At 41.1% G+C, this 17,323-nt stretch overlaps 2 protein-coding genes and 1 non-coding gene across 3 annotated transcripts; all 3 read right to left on the bottom strand.

The window, feature by feature from the left end:
* Positions 1-972: 972 nt before the first annotated feature.
* Positions 973-7,495, bottom strand: eif4a1a (eukaryotic translation initiation factor 4A1A). The gene is made up of 11 exons (XM_072687755.1): positions 7,457-7,495; positions 6,125-6,173; positions 5,868-6,000; positions 5,338-5,477; positions 4,762-4,930; positions 4,259-4,368; positions 3,754-3,897; positions 3,024-3,161; positions 2,660-2,749; positions 2,461-2,540; positions 973-2,259 (listed from the first exon to the last, which is right to left on the bottom strand). The coding sequence occupies exons 1-11, from the start codon at positions 7,477-7,479 to the stop codon at positions 2,115-2,117; spliced, it is 1,221 nt and encodes a 406-aa protein (XP_072543856.1). The 5' UTR covers positions 7,480-7,495; the 3' UTR covers positions 973-2,114.
* LOC140563271 (small nucleolar RNA SNORD10) lies at positions 4,568-4,706 on the bottom strand. The gene has a single exon (XR_011980489.1). It is a non-coding gene; the product is annotated as a small nucleolar RNA SNORD10 (small nucleolar RNA).
* A 285-nt stretch (positions 7,496-7,780) lies between the features above and the next one.
* On the bottom strand, positions 7,781-14,424 carry senp3b (SUMO specific peptidase 3b). The gene is made up of 11 exons (XM_072686839.1): positions 14,287-14,424; positions 12,727-13,446; positions 12,363-12,527; positions 11,470-11,581; positions 11,218-11,365; positions 11,061-11,108; positions 10,810-10,887; positions 10,479-10,616; positions 10,266-10,349; positions 9,160-9,210; positions 7,781-8,921 (listed from the first exon to the last, which is right to left on the bottom strand). Exons 2-11 carry the CDS (start codon positions 13,406-13,408, stop codon positions 8,811-8,813), a joined length of 1,617 nt encoding a protein of 538 aa, XP_072542940.1. The 5' UTR covers positions 13,409-13,446; positions 14,287-14,424; the 3' UTR covers positions 7,781-8,810.
* Between the last annotated feature and the right edge of the window lie 2,899 nt (positions 14,425-17,323).

Below are 17,323 nucleotides of genomic sequence, written 5' to 3' on the forward strand. Positions count from 1 at the left end.
GAGGCAGGGTGTCTGTATCAGAGCCCTACACTGTTCAAAATAAAAGTGCTACCAATAGTTATTTGAGCTTTGCCACAAAGGAACCATATTGTGTTCAATAAACAACCATTTTTGTAATGAAGATCCCAGATAGCAAGCGACTCCGATCAGTCAAATGAGCTTTGCTAGATTTGCTGTTCGCTGTAACTGCAAGCGCCATTATTGTGAAATGGTGGCATCCGAGAGCAACAGCGGCTTAGCCACAAAGCGGGAGACCCCACACGCCTAGAGTGAGCCTGTAAGTGCTGATGCACATGGTGCGTAAAAACGCCTGTCCTCTGTTGGATCCCTCGATACAGAACTCCAGAAACAGCCCAAGAACTGTCCGGAGATTCATGAAAAAGGTTTCCATGGCCAGGCAGCTGCACACAAGCCCAAGATCACTAGAAGCCATTTTTTCTCCTTTTTGCCTGAATGGGCACAGATTCCCACAGACACACTCCAAACTCCTGTGAAAAGCCTTCCCAGAAAAGCGGAGTCTGAGGCAAATGGGGGGGGGGGGGGGGGTTAGTCCTTGAAAATGCCCAAGGTTTTGCAATGGGACGTCAAACAAGCATACATAGATGCAGTTCAGGCATCCACGTGGCAATTTTATGAAATATTAAAAAAAAAAAAAAAAGAAAAAGAAAATCACAAGACCAGTAGAGCATGAGAAATAAGCAGGTGGACGGGAGAACGCATACCCTTGTACCAGGGTCTAGTGATCAACAGCTTTGGTTGGTTAAAATAGTGGATCATAATTTGATACATGCATGGGTTGGCAAAGCTGGTCAACACCACCAGGGACATCAAATACATTTTAATGCAGATTCAGCAACAATGATTTAGCCCCAAATAATTCCCCCATGTCGTTTTACTTCTACACCCAAGCAGCTCCCAAGGGCGTCTGTTGAAATATGAAGCGTCTGCAGCCCAAAAGAGTCCAAAGACATGTTTGACTTGTTAAAAAGAAATACCTTTATTTAAGAGAATTAAAATAAATACTATACAGAATCCAATGTAGAAAAAGTTTAATACACGGCTTCTGTTTGAAAAAGGTTAACAATCACATTCTTAATAAATTCATTTAAAAATAGCACTGACCAATGTAAATCCCCACATCCCCACAAGACAGGCATTTTAACAAGCAGAAAAAAAATGTAACATTATAATCTCTATATACTCAATCATTTGTAGTTTGGTCCTTTAAAGACCCCTCCAATATATTTTGGTGAGGTAGGTTACTGGAGCAACACTCCAATACGTAAGGACTTAATACAGTGAATCTATACAATACGCCATGTGGTGGTAACCTGTCATCTTTATCACATTTAGCCACCTGCCCCATCAGTGAAATAAGAAATGTCTATTTAGAGGAAAATGCTACTACAAGACAGCACTATACAAGTGGTTTAACAAAAAAAAAAAGAAAATAAAAAAAAAGAAAAAAAAAGAAAAGTGATCAACAGTTTGGTAGTATAACAGTTACTGATTCTCCTCCCAGCTGTGCATCAGAATAAGCTAATGGAGAGGGCAGGCATTTTTTGTTTTGAGCACTGCCAAGTGCACAAATGCTCCAACACTCCCTGTCCAACAAGCACAGCAGAGTTAATACTGGGAACACATGATGGATCAACAACCGAATGGCCAGCTGGGAGAGACTGGCTCTGCCAGATACAGGCCTGTGCCACCAACACCCTATGTAAACATGATAAACTATGAGAGCAACCACAATTTATGGCAAAATGGAAGGGCCACTTCAACCAAAGCTCGGTGCAAAGCTTTTAAGTCAGACAAACACACCCTGCACAGCTCACTTTAAAATTGTGGATGGCACACCTCGTTTAAGGAACAGCTTCATTGCGCAAGGCTCACTCCAAAAAAAGAAATTCAATTGCAAATCCTCAGAACACTCAGTTTTTCCCAAATACCATGTATATCATGTTTTTGCTCTAAAGAGCAGTAGAGTACTGAACATCGGGTGTTTGACACTGGGAATTCAGGGGTAGGGGAGTGGGTAAGAGTCCAAAAGAACAAAAACAAAAAGAAAGAAAAAGGCGCTAAAGGAATGCAAAGTGAAGGAGTGGGAAAAGTTTTTAGATCAAGTCAGCCACATTCATGGGCATTTCCTCCACAGTGGTGTTGTAGAAGGTCTCAATGTCCCGGAGCGTGCGCTTGTCATCTTCTGTCACCATATTGATGGCTACACCTTTTCTGCCAAAACGACCACCACGTCCAATCCTAAGGAGAAGAGAAAGAAGCCATGAAATAAGACTAACTTATAGGAAATATGTAGTTACTCATTACAATAACACTGAATTCTTTAGCTGGTGCTGTTTGTCCATCATTTTAAGCAAATGAGCAGACAACTCCCATATCGTACAAATCAGGGATAGGCTTTAAATTTCTGCATCCACCCATTCAGCTAAAAACTGTACTTGCCTGTGGATGTAATTTTCTCTGTTTGTGGGAAGATCATAGTTGATAACCAGGGAAACCTGCTGTACATCAATGCCTCGAGCCTAGTGGGCAGAGAGAAGAGTTAAGGACCAGACCATTAGCCAGTAAAAAAAAAATTGCTGGATGGCTCAAGCACACAAACTTTAAGCAAAACACAACCCATTTCTCCACAGCAACTTACCAGCAGATCAGTGGTAATGAGCACACGACTGGAACCAGAGCGGAACTCCTTCATGATCAAATCCCTCTCCTTCTGGTCCATGTCTCCATGCTGTAAACCAGTAGTTGGATTAATTTGCGCCCAATATGAAACTTGGGCAAACCACTGACAAACTTCACTTTGACTGTCAAAATTCCTGTGCCCATAGCATGAAACAGTCTTTGGCTCATAGAACTGAGTAGACTGGGATGAATATGGGCCATTTTCTTTACCCCCATCAGATATAGGACTTTGTGCCATCGAGAGACACGACCTTGCCCAGTTGATAAGGGAAGAACAAAGACCTCACTATACATTACTGAGAATAATTGGACTGCTCACTCACCAAAGCAGAGACTGTGAAGTCCCTAGCATGCATCTTCTCAGTGAGCCAATCCACCTTCCGGCGAGTATTGATGAAGATGACAGCCTGTGTGATTGTCAAAGTCTCATACAGGTCACACAGAGTGTCTAGCTTCCACTCCTGAAATGGGAGGGAAGAGAAAGGGGGGTGGATTAGTCATTGGCTCAACAAAGCACTAAGCAAGCTAGTCATTCTTAAGACATGCTTCAACCCCACAGTGAGGCTTGGGGACCTAGGGAAAAAAAATTGGCAGCAAATAAATAAAACCTTGGACTGAAAGAACTGCCACTAGATGGTGCCATTTTCATCCCAAATATACATAATTACTCTAGTTTTACACCATACATGTGAACATGTCTACTGCTTTATAGTTGTGGTTAGGGACAGAGCGACCCAGTCACTGTGGAGAACAGCAGGATTTCTCTACCAAAGAACTTAATTCCATCCACAGCAGGGAGAGCTGTGGGGAGAGGGAACTTTGGACAACACTAAACTATTTGTACGTCTTATGTTGCTTGCACACACCCTTTTGTAACAGTATGAAAATCTTCACCTATTCCTACAAACCATTAATGTTGGTACAAATAAGGAATAGCCACTAGAGGGTGCCATTTTCAACCGTAAGGAACCTGATCCTGTACCCAGCCCAATCACTTATAAAATCCATTGTTATTCAGACAATACAAATAATGAGTGCCAGAAGCTCATTCACCTCCTTCTCCACGTTAATGTAGAACTGACGAATACCCTCTAGGGTCAGCTCCTCTTTCTTGACCAGGATCCTCACAGGGTCTCGCATAAACTTTGAGGTGACATCCAGCACTTCCTGTGGCATGGTGGCTGACAGGAGAATCACCTGTAGGAAGACAGAAGATTAAAATATCTGCTTGTATTACAAGTACCATCCGTGTACTGCCCAAATACAAAACTCTGGTCATTCAACATACCAAGTGAACCAAATACTGTATAATAACCAAACAGACTCAAGATCGTACAATCTATAGTCTGTACATGAGAACATGTCTACTGCTTTATAGTTGTGGTTAGGGACAGAGCGACCCAGTCACTGTGGAGAACAGCAAGATTTCTCTACCAAAGAACTTGATTCCATCCACAGCAGGGAGAGCTGAGGGGAGAGGGAACTTTGGACAACACTAAACTATTTGTAAGTCTGATGTTGCTTGAGTACACCCATCTGAAAAATAGGAAAACTTTACCTGAATGTCCGTAGACAACTTCTGGAAAATCTCATAAATTTGGTCCTTGAACCCTCGGCTCAACATCTCATCAGCTTCATCCAGTGCAAACATCTTGATGTGTCTGGGAGCTGATAAAAACAAAATTTGGTCATTAAGACAATCCAGTACATTACAGCTTAACTGTATGCCAAGTCAAGTACATGTAAACTGAATGCACCAAAAATACTGGTCTTTGCAACAATTGGGGGTTTAAAACATGAAACCAGATTTGTGGTGCCACTCAAGTTTACAATGCCGGATGAAGAGTGTAAGGAAAGGAATAATGCTGCGTTCAGGTCAGTGAGGTCTGATCACGTCTCCGGAGGCCTGTGGCCCTAAACGCATCCCCAACAGAACGCTGAGGAGCGTCCAGGGAGCACAGGGGACTCCAGAGTCAGTTGACACGCATGGGGATCATCATTACAGCATTCAAATCCTTCAACACTGATTACTATTAAAATAATGAACTCATCTGTGCTTACAGAGATATCGTCGGTTCAGCATGTCAAAGACCCGCCCAGGGGTGCCCACCACAATGTGTGGCACATCTGCCTGCAGCTTCTGCACTTCATTACGGACATTGGTTCCTCCAATACAGGCATGGCAGGTAGCACCCATGTAGTCTCCAAGAGCAAGGACGACCTTCTGGATCTAAGGTTGGACAGGGAGACAAGCCAAGTAGGTTAGACCAAAGTGTCTCATGTTTCCACACAGTTCAGGCTAAACTGAACCCAAAGGGTGTTTACAGAAAAGCCAACTGAGCTTCGTCAACACTTCAGCAAACCAAATAAATCTGCAACCCTTTATGGCTTAAGCATCCAATAATGACTCATACTTGGTGGTAACTAATGAGTCATGTTGAAAATGTACCCATAGCATGAAACAGTCTTTAGCTCACAGTACTGAGAAGACTGGGATGAATATGGGCTGGGTTTCATTTACCCCTATCAGATATAGGACTATGTGCCACTGACAGACACTGCCTTGCCCAGATGATAAGGGTCATAAGTCATTGTCTCCTTCAGAGAACAGCACTACCCACACTAACAGGATCTTACTTGTTGGGCAAGCTCTCTGGTGGGTGCCAGGACCATGGCCTGTGTTGCTTTCATCTCAATGTCAACCTGCTGCAGGATAGAGATGGCAAAGGTGGCAGTCTTCCCCGTGCCGGACTGAGCCTGTGCAATGACATCATATCCTATAGACAGAGGGACATAATTAACAGTGGGACTGGAAGACTAAACATTATCCAAAATAAGCTCTAGAAACCTCTTGTAACCTGTACCCATAGCATGAAACAGTCTTTGGCTCATGAGGCTGAGTTGACTGGGATGAATATGGGCTGTGTCTGCTCTTCCCCTAACAGATATAGGAATCTGCCACTAGCAGGCACTTCCTTGCCCAGATGATAAGGGTAGCACAACAGTAACATGACACCAGAGGTGCATTTGAAGTCAGCACAAAAATACCCCACAGTAAGCGATAACTAATCCATGTTGGTGCTGACTGCTATAATTATTCGTACATTACTATACCCAGTGAAGAAAGGACTAAAAATATAGTCGAGGATCTCTTGTCATGTACATACCCTTGATGCAAGGGAGAATGGCCCTCTGCTGAATGGCAGAAGGTTTCTCAAAACCATAGGCATAGATTCCTCTGAGAAGATTCTCACGGAGGTTCATGTCATCGAAGCTATCGACGACTTCCTTCCAGTTGCCCTGAAGAATAAATAAAAGTAAGTTAGTCAACTTGATGAAAACCTTCACAGAACACAATCATTACAGTAAGCAATCAGACAGCTGGATGACCTAGGACAACGTGTTTCAACATCTATACACTCACCTCAATGACTCCATCTGGCTCCATGCCCTCGGGGCCATTGTCTCTAGGTCTGAAAGGACAGTAACCCATAATTAATGCAATGCCTTGTAACGGATCAACATGGAGCAACTGACCATTAAACCGCATGAATCGCTAAAGACTGGGAACTGAGATTTTACAATCGTAGTAAAAACTTTATTTTTAATTCGATTCCAACAATTACTCACTAAAACTCCAATATCTGCATCAAATTATTTGTTTAATCAGCAAAACGCATCAGAAAAATGTGAACAGAAGATTTAAGATGGAGGGGAGCGGACACCGCCAGACACGTCGCAGTTTTCTGTGAAAAAGGCTTTGGAGGGCGCCATCTTTGCCCTCGCGTTTCACAGAGTTTAGCTAACGAGGGGATCGTCTACATTATACAAACACCACAGTTTCATAAAATCAGATAGAGGAACCTTAGATAATGGACATTTTAACGTTTAAAACACGAACGATGTATAAACTGACTCATAGGCTTTGGCCGAACTACAGATTATTATCTAACGTGGCTAGCATCGGCTGACTTCGGCGACAACGTTAACCGTTAAAAAATAAAAACGCAATAACTAATACTACTACTACTACTAATAATAATAATAATAATCAGCATAACATCAAGATCGGTTATATTAATCTTGAATCTTTGATCGCCAAGTCGACAGCCGTGAAGGCAGACTCCGGCCTGCTCTTCCCATAACGGATTTCTCCATTGTCCAACCGGCAGGCCATGTGCTCCGGTTAATCGCCTCGAATTTATTTCTAATACTAACAGAAATGGGGTATAATGGCGGTGTATCCCTGCAATCCAGTCATTTTTAACGCCTAGAACAATGTATTAAGCCCTAAAACAGTAATTGGTCGGAGGTTTTAAACAATGCTTAAGTGAGGAAGCAGCGCCATGTGCGGCCCAAGAGCCGGCAACCAGCGCCACTGCTAACGTGCTAGCTAGCTAACTGGTCAGGTCACGTTGTGTCACAGGAGCCGGCACGTTTCAACAGATCGCCGGATAAACGCACAAATACGACCCACACACATCAGAAAGCTTAATATCTAATAAGTCACACCGAAACCAAGTTACTACACGCATATTACAGACATATAATACGACATTTCTCGCCTTCTCACGTGCTAGCAGGAAAATCTAACGTGCCAGGCCGTTTAATCGTTTCCTAGCTTTGGTTTGCTAAATTTAAATCAAACCGCGCAACAAATCATAATTCTTGTCAAATATAGATATATAAACAAATTGTGTGACATATTTTTACATAAAAACGAATTTGCCCACATGCTACAGTGACCCTCACTTACCTATCCTCATGTTCAGCCGACATTATCACAAAGAACAGCACAACGGCGGAAATGTGTTAAATACGCGAAGGCAGCGCGGCCTGAACGACTGTGATTGGATGAGAGTTCCATCAATCAAAACGAAGGCTTACCAATGTGACGCCTGATAGGTTAAAGCAAAAACGTCACACCGCACATGCCCAGCCCGCCTTAATTTTGACGTCAGGGCACAGCCCGTTCTCTAAATCGGGTCCATTGCACAAGACTGTTTAATAAAAATGCAGAATAAGAAGAGTACATTTATACAGCCACACACAAAAAATGTTATTTTTACTTTCAGGCATAATGAAAATGACAGTTCATTTACATTTACAAATTTCATGATGAATGGACCAATGCAAATGCTCCACAATTACATGGAACACAAATCTTTTTTACCATGTCTTCCACTGCAAGCTCAGTTTTTTTCCCTCCTCATGTAAAATTGCCATTTTGGGGAAGCAATGTTTTCTGGGTGATAGTGACCCTATAATAAATCCCTTATATAGAGCTAATGCTATCACTTTTTTAACATAGACAAGGCAAGAACCTACATTAAATCTGACTAGTTACTCGACAGGTCATTACAAATTATGTGTCTTGCAACACGGATACTTTATAATCCTTGGTTAAATTATCAAATCTCTGTAATAGAAACTCAGCATACACAATTTTTAGGTACTGCATATTAAAAAAAAAAGACATGCACGTTAAAACTGAACATGAACATGTTGGCAGTTTCTGGAACCAGATGTAACACTACAGGAAGCCATCTTAATTCACTGTATCATTTTATCTTTCAAAATATTACAGAACCTTAAGATGTCATTTGACTGATATTGCCATAGCATCAATTACTATTAGTGAAGATTGAGAAAACTATGTACTTTTCCTCTGGGAAAAAACAAATTACAAGCAGCCACCAATTATATGACCAGGCTCACTCTACTAGTTTTTATAAGGCATGATTTATTGAAAAATAAAAGTGAAACATGATTATGCTTGCACATTTGAGTAACATGACACTTCCCCACAATTAATAAAAGAGTTGTAACACCTTTACAGACAGAAGGGAAAAAAAATAATAATAGAAAACACTTTGGAAGCCTCTGGCAAGAGTCCAAAACGGCTCCCATTAAAATGCCACATTTCAACAAAGCAGCCATTAGAAAAGACCTTGGCCACCGACAAGCACAAGAAAGTAACACTGATACAAAACAAAAATAAACAAGTGGGTTTGGTAATGCAGTGTCCAGAAATGTCCTGTCTTTTGCACAGATGTAAGTTTCCAGATGTTTTTCCTCCCTCCTCTGGCTGCAATGCTCTGACATAAGTTTCACAGTGAGAGCTTGCAGTGACAAAGCTCTTTGTACATGAGTCTCCTCAGTTTAGGCATGTCCTGCTGACTGAAGTTAAAGGGCTGTCCCAATGCCAGACACTTGCAGTACTACAACAAAAAAAGAAGAGTAAGATACTGAGACAAAAAGGACAGGCATCTTAAGAAAAGGCATTAATGCAGACTATAAACCTGGGTGTATTTATTCACTTGGAAATAGTTATTAAAGATGTATTCTTTGATATAATGGAACTCTATTCATATAAATTCGATTCAGAATAACAACTGAGAAAAGCATACCTGACCCAATAGCAGAAATAGGCATGGATGACACATTCTTTTGACTTACCTGAAGAACGAATGCCCCACAGTCACTGTCATTATTCTGCCTCCCTACATTCTGAAACACAGATACAACCTCTGTTAGTTTACAAACTAAATCCTTCAGGATCCAATCCATCATAAATAACCAATGGTAACAATTTACATTACTGCCAGTCTTTGCCATAAAAGGTCTAAGGGTTTCTGGTTGCTAGCCTAAATCCATTCTTTCCAAAGTTTACCAAGCAGAGACCAGAGGAAAGCATACACTGCTCTTTGGAGTGAAGGAGCAACATTCAGTACCTTTGGGAGACACTGGAATGGTGGAGGGTGATCCACAACTAATTAATTATTCTAATAATTCGACAACATTTGGCGGTATTAAAGCTAACAGCCAGCCATACATATTCTGCTCAATCAACAATTGAAAAAAGCCTAATTTGATTGTTGTCACATGAAAATAAATGACAATGATACATACATAAATACATATACAGACATTATATCTACACCGCTTTCTGCATACTCAAATTCCTATTAAAAACAAACAAACAATAATCTAACAAGTGCACCATACAGCACATACAGTCTCTGCAAGAGTGTGCAAAACTCTAGCAGCTAACTTGGTGATTAGTATACTATCTAACATGAGCATAATCGCTACAGTACATTGCAGCACAGCTGTATTCAGAACAGATGTGGTTGGAGCAGTGAGCGATTTATGTGCCAGCTGATCTCAGTGAGAAGGGTTCTTAGTGATGGTGGGTAACTCTCAACCAATAAATGAAAAAAGAAAGATGAAACATACAGTCTCCTGCCTGTCAGTCTCTCTCTTTGTTATTCATGTTTTTAGAGCCAGTAGGAGAGAAACATTAGAAGCTTAGGGACTGCTAACATTAGAGTTTCCTCTGTTAAATGTCTTCAGAGAGTTGATGCGAACTGTCGAGTTAAAGTTGAGCTTGACATGAATGTTCACACAGGAAATATATATATATATATACCCCCCCGTTGAAATAAATGTTATTTTGCTCTTTGTAAATTTTTGCTTTAGAGAAAAATACACATATAGCATCTGTCATTTGCTTAACTAGCAGTTTGTGGTCAATGGTCAAGCGCTGAATAACTGTGACTCACCATTTTGAAAAAGCCTCTCCACCCTGTGAGGAAATCTCTCTGCTGTTTTATGATAGCTTCTGCTTGGAGGTACTTAAAAATATGCTACAAAGAGAAAGCAAAATGAGCAAGAAGAAGAGAGTGCACATGGGATTGTGCTAAACAATTAAATAAGAAGAAAACTGATTACTGAAAACTGAAAACAGATTATTAGAAAAAAAAAGTGCTGCTGACCTTGGGACAGCGACGGTTAAGAGTTCGCTGGGAATCAAAGTAGGTGATGAACCGTTGCTTGATGTCCACAGACACTAGTGACCAATGCACTTCCAGATGAATAGGAATCAAGAGTAGATCCTTGCTGAAGATGTCAACCTGAATCATTGTGTAAAGATAAGCCAAATACATCATACATACATACATATACAAATATGACAAGGTTTCCAGAAATAAGTAGTCTTATATCTATAATCAAAAACAACAGCATACAAATAAATCCTGTTACACTAAAACACTGAATGAACAAACTCAAATAACTGTCTAAAAAATAAGACAAAGAAAATCTCACATTTTTTGTCCACCGCTTAACTCCATCATAACCTTTAGTTCTCAGCTTGTCATAGAAGAAGCTATTGAAGAAATGAACCTAGAATACATAGATTAAAATACATTTAGACCATTACATGTACATGTACCTAAATATCAAATTGGTGTTTTTATAACATGATCTTTTAATAAAGTTGCCTTGGTATATTTGGTGCCTATAAATATTAGCAGGAGAAATCTTATTGATTAAGTTTAATAATAATTATGCATCACCTTGTCAGTAACTGTATCCATTACAAGGTCCCCATACATGTTCATGACCTGAAAGGAGAGAAACTAAGTCTGACCAGGAAGGGAAAGGAATATACATAGCTCACAGTCACAGATACACATGACTAAATCACCATAATTAAAACTGTCCATACTTTACCTGGTCATTAAGCCAGTTTTGTCCATACAGGGTGCTGAGATCATCCATGGTGAGGACATGACGCTTGTAGTTTACACTGAACCCTCGCACCATGCTCGTACCTGGTGAACGCTGGTAGGACTGGATTATCTGTTGCACCTCGGCCTTCCTGATGGACCCAATCACAACCACAATCACAATTTTTGTAAGTAAATCCCAGACACAAGTAAATCAAAACACAAGACTATTTAACAAACATTTCAGAGACCGTACCTGTGAGGCTGGGAGAAATTCTCATTGAAGATCTCCTGCAGTTGCTCTACAATGTCATCAGCATGTATAGGGATTAGGCTCCCATATTTATGTAGAGACTCATCCAAGATGCCTGTGAGATCAATATGACTGCATTACTTTTTGAATAGAGACCAGACCACAGTATGAACCAGCTGAACTGTTTGCCATTTTTATGCTGAGAGCACACTACACATTGTTTACCTTGATTTTCTTGTTTTTTTAGATGGAAACTCCTTTACAACACAAAGTAGGAGCAATGATGAACAGCAGTCAGTGAGAGAAGCAAAGAAACCAAAAAAACAACGGCTAAAAAGGCAAATTAAAGTCTGGGTTTAGAATACAAATCTGAAAAAATATGTGAAATGAAATGCTGACCAAGGCTGCTGCTGGCTACAGCTGTGGTTTGGTTTGAGTGAATATTTAGGGTATTTTTCTCCTTTGTCCTGTCTCTCGCAGGGTAAGAACCCAAGAAACAGAACGGACTACAAGACTGGAAATAGCATTTTCTGCTTTATTGTTCTGCAAACATTAGTGCAGAAACAACAAATAAGAAATCTCAGCAGAAATCTCAGCCCTAGTTTAGCATTCTATGGACATTTCTTATAGTTCTTTGGGTAAGACATTGGGGTTTTGTGATCAGGCGCACATTTCTCTCCAAGTGAAAGTGTTGTGGTGTGAGAGCCTTGCCAACAATTGCTTGTGTAGTAGTGCGCATATCACTAGATCCACACACAAATAGGTCATTCATGTTGTATAGTGTTTCCATATCAAAGGCTGTTGCTTTGTGCATGCACTTTAATGTTTCAAACCGATTTTCCAGTATTAAGGCTATTACTTTTTCACTGCAGACGAGACACTATATAAGCATTTACCCTGGACACAGGACACATGCTCTTCAGTGAGGGCCACCTCCATCCTCTGCTTGGTGGCTTTCTCAAGCATCGAGGGGAAATTCCACCCTTCGGTTTTCCCAACACCGACTGCTGAGCTGGACTGTGAAATGCCATGATAGCCATTCAAGTCACCAAACAAAGCTTCTGCGGGAAGAGAAGACATGTTTTCTTTTTTCCTCCCAAGAGGTACAACTTGCATCAGCAAATCAAATGTGAAAAACATCTCGCTCAAGACACTCATAAACACTACTTTGGTTCCATAAAGGATTACATACATCCAAATACAACCCTTTTGTAAGTGTGTGAGGGTGAAGAACACACTTAAACATGTGAAAAGTCTTACCTGTTTCATTTCTGTTTGTATTCTGCACTGCTAAACTTGAGCTGTTCAGGCAGGGGTCTTGTCTCTGCCTGCTTGCAAAAAGACTATACTGGCGCCACCGCCTCGCCCGCCTGTGCCCCAGCGTGCCCACCCACTGTGCGCGCTGCCGCCATGTCTTCCAGTTGTGAGCGAGTCGGAAGCGCAGCCCCATACAGGCACGAAGCCTCTTCCACCGTTTCAGCCTCTGCTGTCTGAGCCCTTGGAGACGGACCCGCAGAGGGCTCTCTGGAAAGTCTCTGGCTTCAAGCTTGCCTGGCTCCTTATCTGGAGGCGACAGATTCTGGCACTGCAGTGCTTTCGATGATGATGCCTCGTTTGAGATGTGCCAGTCCTCTAATCCATCTTCCTCTTCTAGTGGTGCACATTCAGAATTAACTTCCTCACCTTCTTCCATCTGATCATCTTCGAATTCCTCCTCCTCTTCCTCATCATCATCTAGCTCATCCGGATCTATGTATTCGCCAGTCCAGACCGTCTCCTTCTGGTTCAGTTTCAAGTGCATGGAACTTCGGGCATTGTGAGGGGAGTCAGGGCTCAAGAGATGCCCTCTTCCCATTCCTCCATGAGTGCCCTCGTGGCTCACAGTCAGGGAGAGCTCGCCCTGCCAGCGGTTATGAGCCAGGCTTGCCCCGCTGTCTCTCATGGTCCACGGGCACCCTGCTACCTGCGCCAGCTCGCCGTCTGGAAAAGCACACAATGCATGATGATGAGCTTTAACATATGGGTGAATATGGGTGAAGTAGTGCGTAGCTAGTGCTTGCGTTCACAGAATTTTAAGAAATAGCTGACTGATGAGAGTTAGCAAGAAAATGTTTAACGATTATTATTATTGACTATTACAATAACAATGCTCACTGACAAATCTGTATTATAATTAGTGACTTAAACATTGTAAGACTTGTAAGACTCAATAGCTCAACTTTTTTCAGGATCTCACTAATATTACCAGTCCATTTTAAGCAATTTTCCCTTTTTCCCCTTTCCACTACTCAGGTCTCTTAATTTCCAGGTTTACCCGATTTTACAAAACACGTGGGAACCCTGAGACACACATTTATTGACTGTCATCGACATGTTCATATCATACTTGGTGCTGCTTAAAATAAGTGAAATATGCTAACACAGACATCTGCAGTTTTGACTCGCACAAATATCGACTATTTTTAAGGTTTATAAAAAATTGTAGTGGAAAAAAAGCCTTCAACGAGCAATCTGCCGAAACCCAGATCCATTTTCCTAACAAGGTAGCACTTAGCCACCGGCGGAGCAGCATGTTTACAAACAACATGCTGTTTCTGTCTTTACACGACAGGAAAGCGCTTATTTTCGGACCAGGTCTCTTTTCTGTGTATGTCACATTACCGCAGAGATAACTGACATGATCCTGGCCAGGACTCGGGATTCTGAGTGATGTTAATAAAGCGTGCAAATTAGCCAGCTAGGTAGCTAGCTAGCGCAACACACTGATTAACACGTCCTATTTTCTCTCGTTCCTTTGATTAATACCGACAAAACACTCACCGTCCGCCTGCAGTTTTATATCAGTATCAGTGGACACAAGGTCGCTAGACGGTTTACTGTGTTTTTAGGGTTTTTTGCACATTTGGCAGCGCGGAGATTTCAACCCCAATCAATGAGCCCCGTCGCTTTTTTTCGGCGAAGGCATGATGACGCTTCTGCTGGTGGCGTCAGCAAATCTGTCCCGCTGCCGGAACAGAATAGAGGTGCGCTCCAATCTGCTGCCTAGTGCACTAACGAGAGCGCTTAGTGGCGGTGTTCCAAACCACTTAACCTGGAATTACATTAAATGCAGAACATTTTGTAGTATTTTTAAGTCCACCTCACATTCACAGTTGGCAATTTACTACCTCAAATATGGTAATTTGGTGTCAGCTAGCTTCTTTTTAATGTATCTGGTTCAATCCAGGCTGACATGCCTTCTTTTAGAACGGCAGCACAAATGGGTGAATCTAAACAACTACAGGCTGAAGAGACAGATCTTTTAATTATAGCACCTTTCCAGAATGTATTTTTTATATATGACCATGCCTCTGTGCGTTATGTCTGTTGTTCATCTGTTGCTTTCAGCACACCACAGTGCCTGGGGGGTGACCATTAAGAAGATGTGCCAGATATATTCAACATATAGGTGTTTAACATACAGACTTTAAGAACATTCAAGGCCTTGTATGTTGTCACTCATTCTGCCCTAGAAAAGAACAGTTAAAAAAAATCATCTAAAGTCTAATATTGCCATGATATTCATGTGCGTGATGAGTTTTATCATCTGACTGTAGATTAAAACAATTACTGAATTTGCTAATTTAGAATTGAACTAGTTTAACAATTTAATTTGCTAAAACATGCAGGCCTGAAAGAAAATAGAAATAGGCTGTTAGGGTTAATCACATGCTCAGGATATAAGAGCAGACAATATCATGCTTTGCCCCTCTTACCACATACTTTTATTATTTGAAACACTTTTCAACATTTATATCATTGTTTAAAGATTAAATCACATTTAAAGAGACAATTCACATAAAAAAGCTATTAAAATCATTTTTTTCAAAAGTCAAATCACTTTACAAAAAGATTCAAATCAACCTTTCAAAAAAAATACAAAAAATCTAACCAGTCTTTAAGAGCTTTGAAAAACAAATCACTTTACAAAAGATTCAAATCATTTTCAGAACGATTCGAATCACTTTTCTAAAAACACCTCAACAGATCAGCAGCTTTGAATTAGTTTAAACGATTCGAATCATCAAATATATGAATTAGTTTTAAAAACGTGTCTCAAAAAGATCCAAATCTGCTCTTTTTTAAAGATTCAGACAAGTTCTTAATCGCATTGTTATTTAGCCCGGACCCAACAAAAACTCACTGAATGAATGAGTGCTCAATCGTGGGCGGGTTCGACACCTCTGCAAGCCGAGACAGCAAGGAGAGAAAGGTTCATTCAGAACTTCAGTGAAATGACCAGGTGTGAAAATGGCAAAACGATTTATTTAAGAACACAAAAGAAACAACCAAGTATTAAGACTCAGCATGTCTTACACAGGAGAGAGACCAAAGAGGGTACCAGAGAAATTGACTTTTTAGGGTCTAACTTAAATGTGGGTGCAGTCTAACCTGTCCCAAGGAGGACTAGCGAGAGAAAAGAGAAGATGGGGGACTAACACACAAACACACTAATGGTGACCAGAAAACAGATAAACCCACTAAAGAGACAGATCAAACACTACGACATAGATAAGAGCAAACGTGTCAATAAATCACTATAACCGACCCATGACACAAACAACCACAACAACCGAGTCACAAAGTCAACCGGCTCTCCGCGCACTCTTTAAACCAGAGACTCCGCCTCTTTTTCCTACGTCTCTGCGCTTGATTGGTGGCCGGCCAACGACAGCCTGACAGCTGGCTTCACCTATAGGGTAATAGAGGAGATGAGAGACTGGAGAGGAAAGACACCCAGGCGTGCTGAACAACAGGTAAACAGGAAGAGTGTCGTTCCCATTGTTGACACACATCAGAAAATTAGTGGTCATGAACTACACAATTCAAGTTTAACCCTACATATGAGCGAGGCATTTAGTAAAATAAAATAAAATAAAATAAACACGCAGTTCTAGGAACTGAATACAAAAATGGCAATCCCAATTCCCCAGATTTTAGAGATTTTATATCATTTTATTTTTATATAATTTTAGTTACTTTAGTAACTCAGTTACTCTGTTTACATTAAGAGTGATTTTTAGACACAGACAGATGCATATAAATAAATGCTAATAGTGACTTAATCATATGATAAAAGGAAAGGCTTGGCCCTGAAATCACAGACAGACCAAGTTTTTTCATGGTGCAGATTTTTACTGATTCTTTAGTGCATGTTTAAGGAGCATTGGTGGCTCAGCGGTTTGAGCTCCAGGCTATTGCTGACAGGGTTGTGGGTTTGATACCCAGGCCGCTGTTGGACCCTTGAGCAAGGCCCTTCACCCCCTCTGCTCCCTGGGCGCTGCAGCAAAGGCTGCCCACCGCTCCTAGCACACACCATCACTGTCCACTGTGTTTCACTGGTGTGTATGTGTGTGTTCACTGCACAGATGGGATAAAAGCACAAGCCAAACTAACTGATCATGATTTCTACTTGTATTCATATATCATGTTTGTTTTATGTTATTTTGGTATAAAGGAGTGTGTGGGGGGGGGGGCTTTTCACATTGTACAAGGCTGTACAAGTCTGAGAGAGAGAGAGAGAGAGTGTGTGTGTGTGTGTGAGAGTGTGTGTGTGAGGATGGGGGGGGGGGTGAAACTATAAAAATCTTGTCAGACTGGCTTAACCAGATTGGGTAGAGTGAAAAGAAATGGTAACTGGACTGTGGCAATAGCAAATGCTCCTTTTTGTTCTTTCTTCTCACAACAAGTTTCAGTCAGGTACGACACGAGTGTGCAGAATGTCTGACTAAATCACCCTAAGAGTCTAACATCAGTTTAATCCAGTTCTCAGCAGGAATCCTTTTAGTAAAGTGTTACCGCAGCAAACTTTAAACAA

Source organism: Salminus brasiliensis, chromosome 9 (genome assembly GCF_030463535.1).
Source record: "Salminus brasiliensis chromosome 9, fSalBra1.hap2, whole genome shotgun sequence".
Taxonomy (NCBI): domain Eukaryota; kingdom Metazoa; phylum Chordata; class Actinopteri; order Characiformes; family Bryconidae; genus Salminus; species Salminus brasiliensis.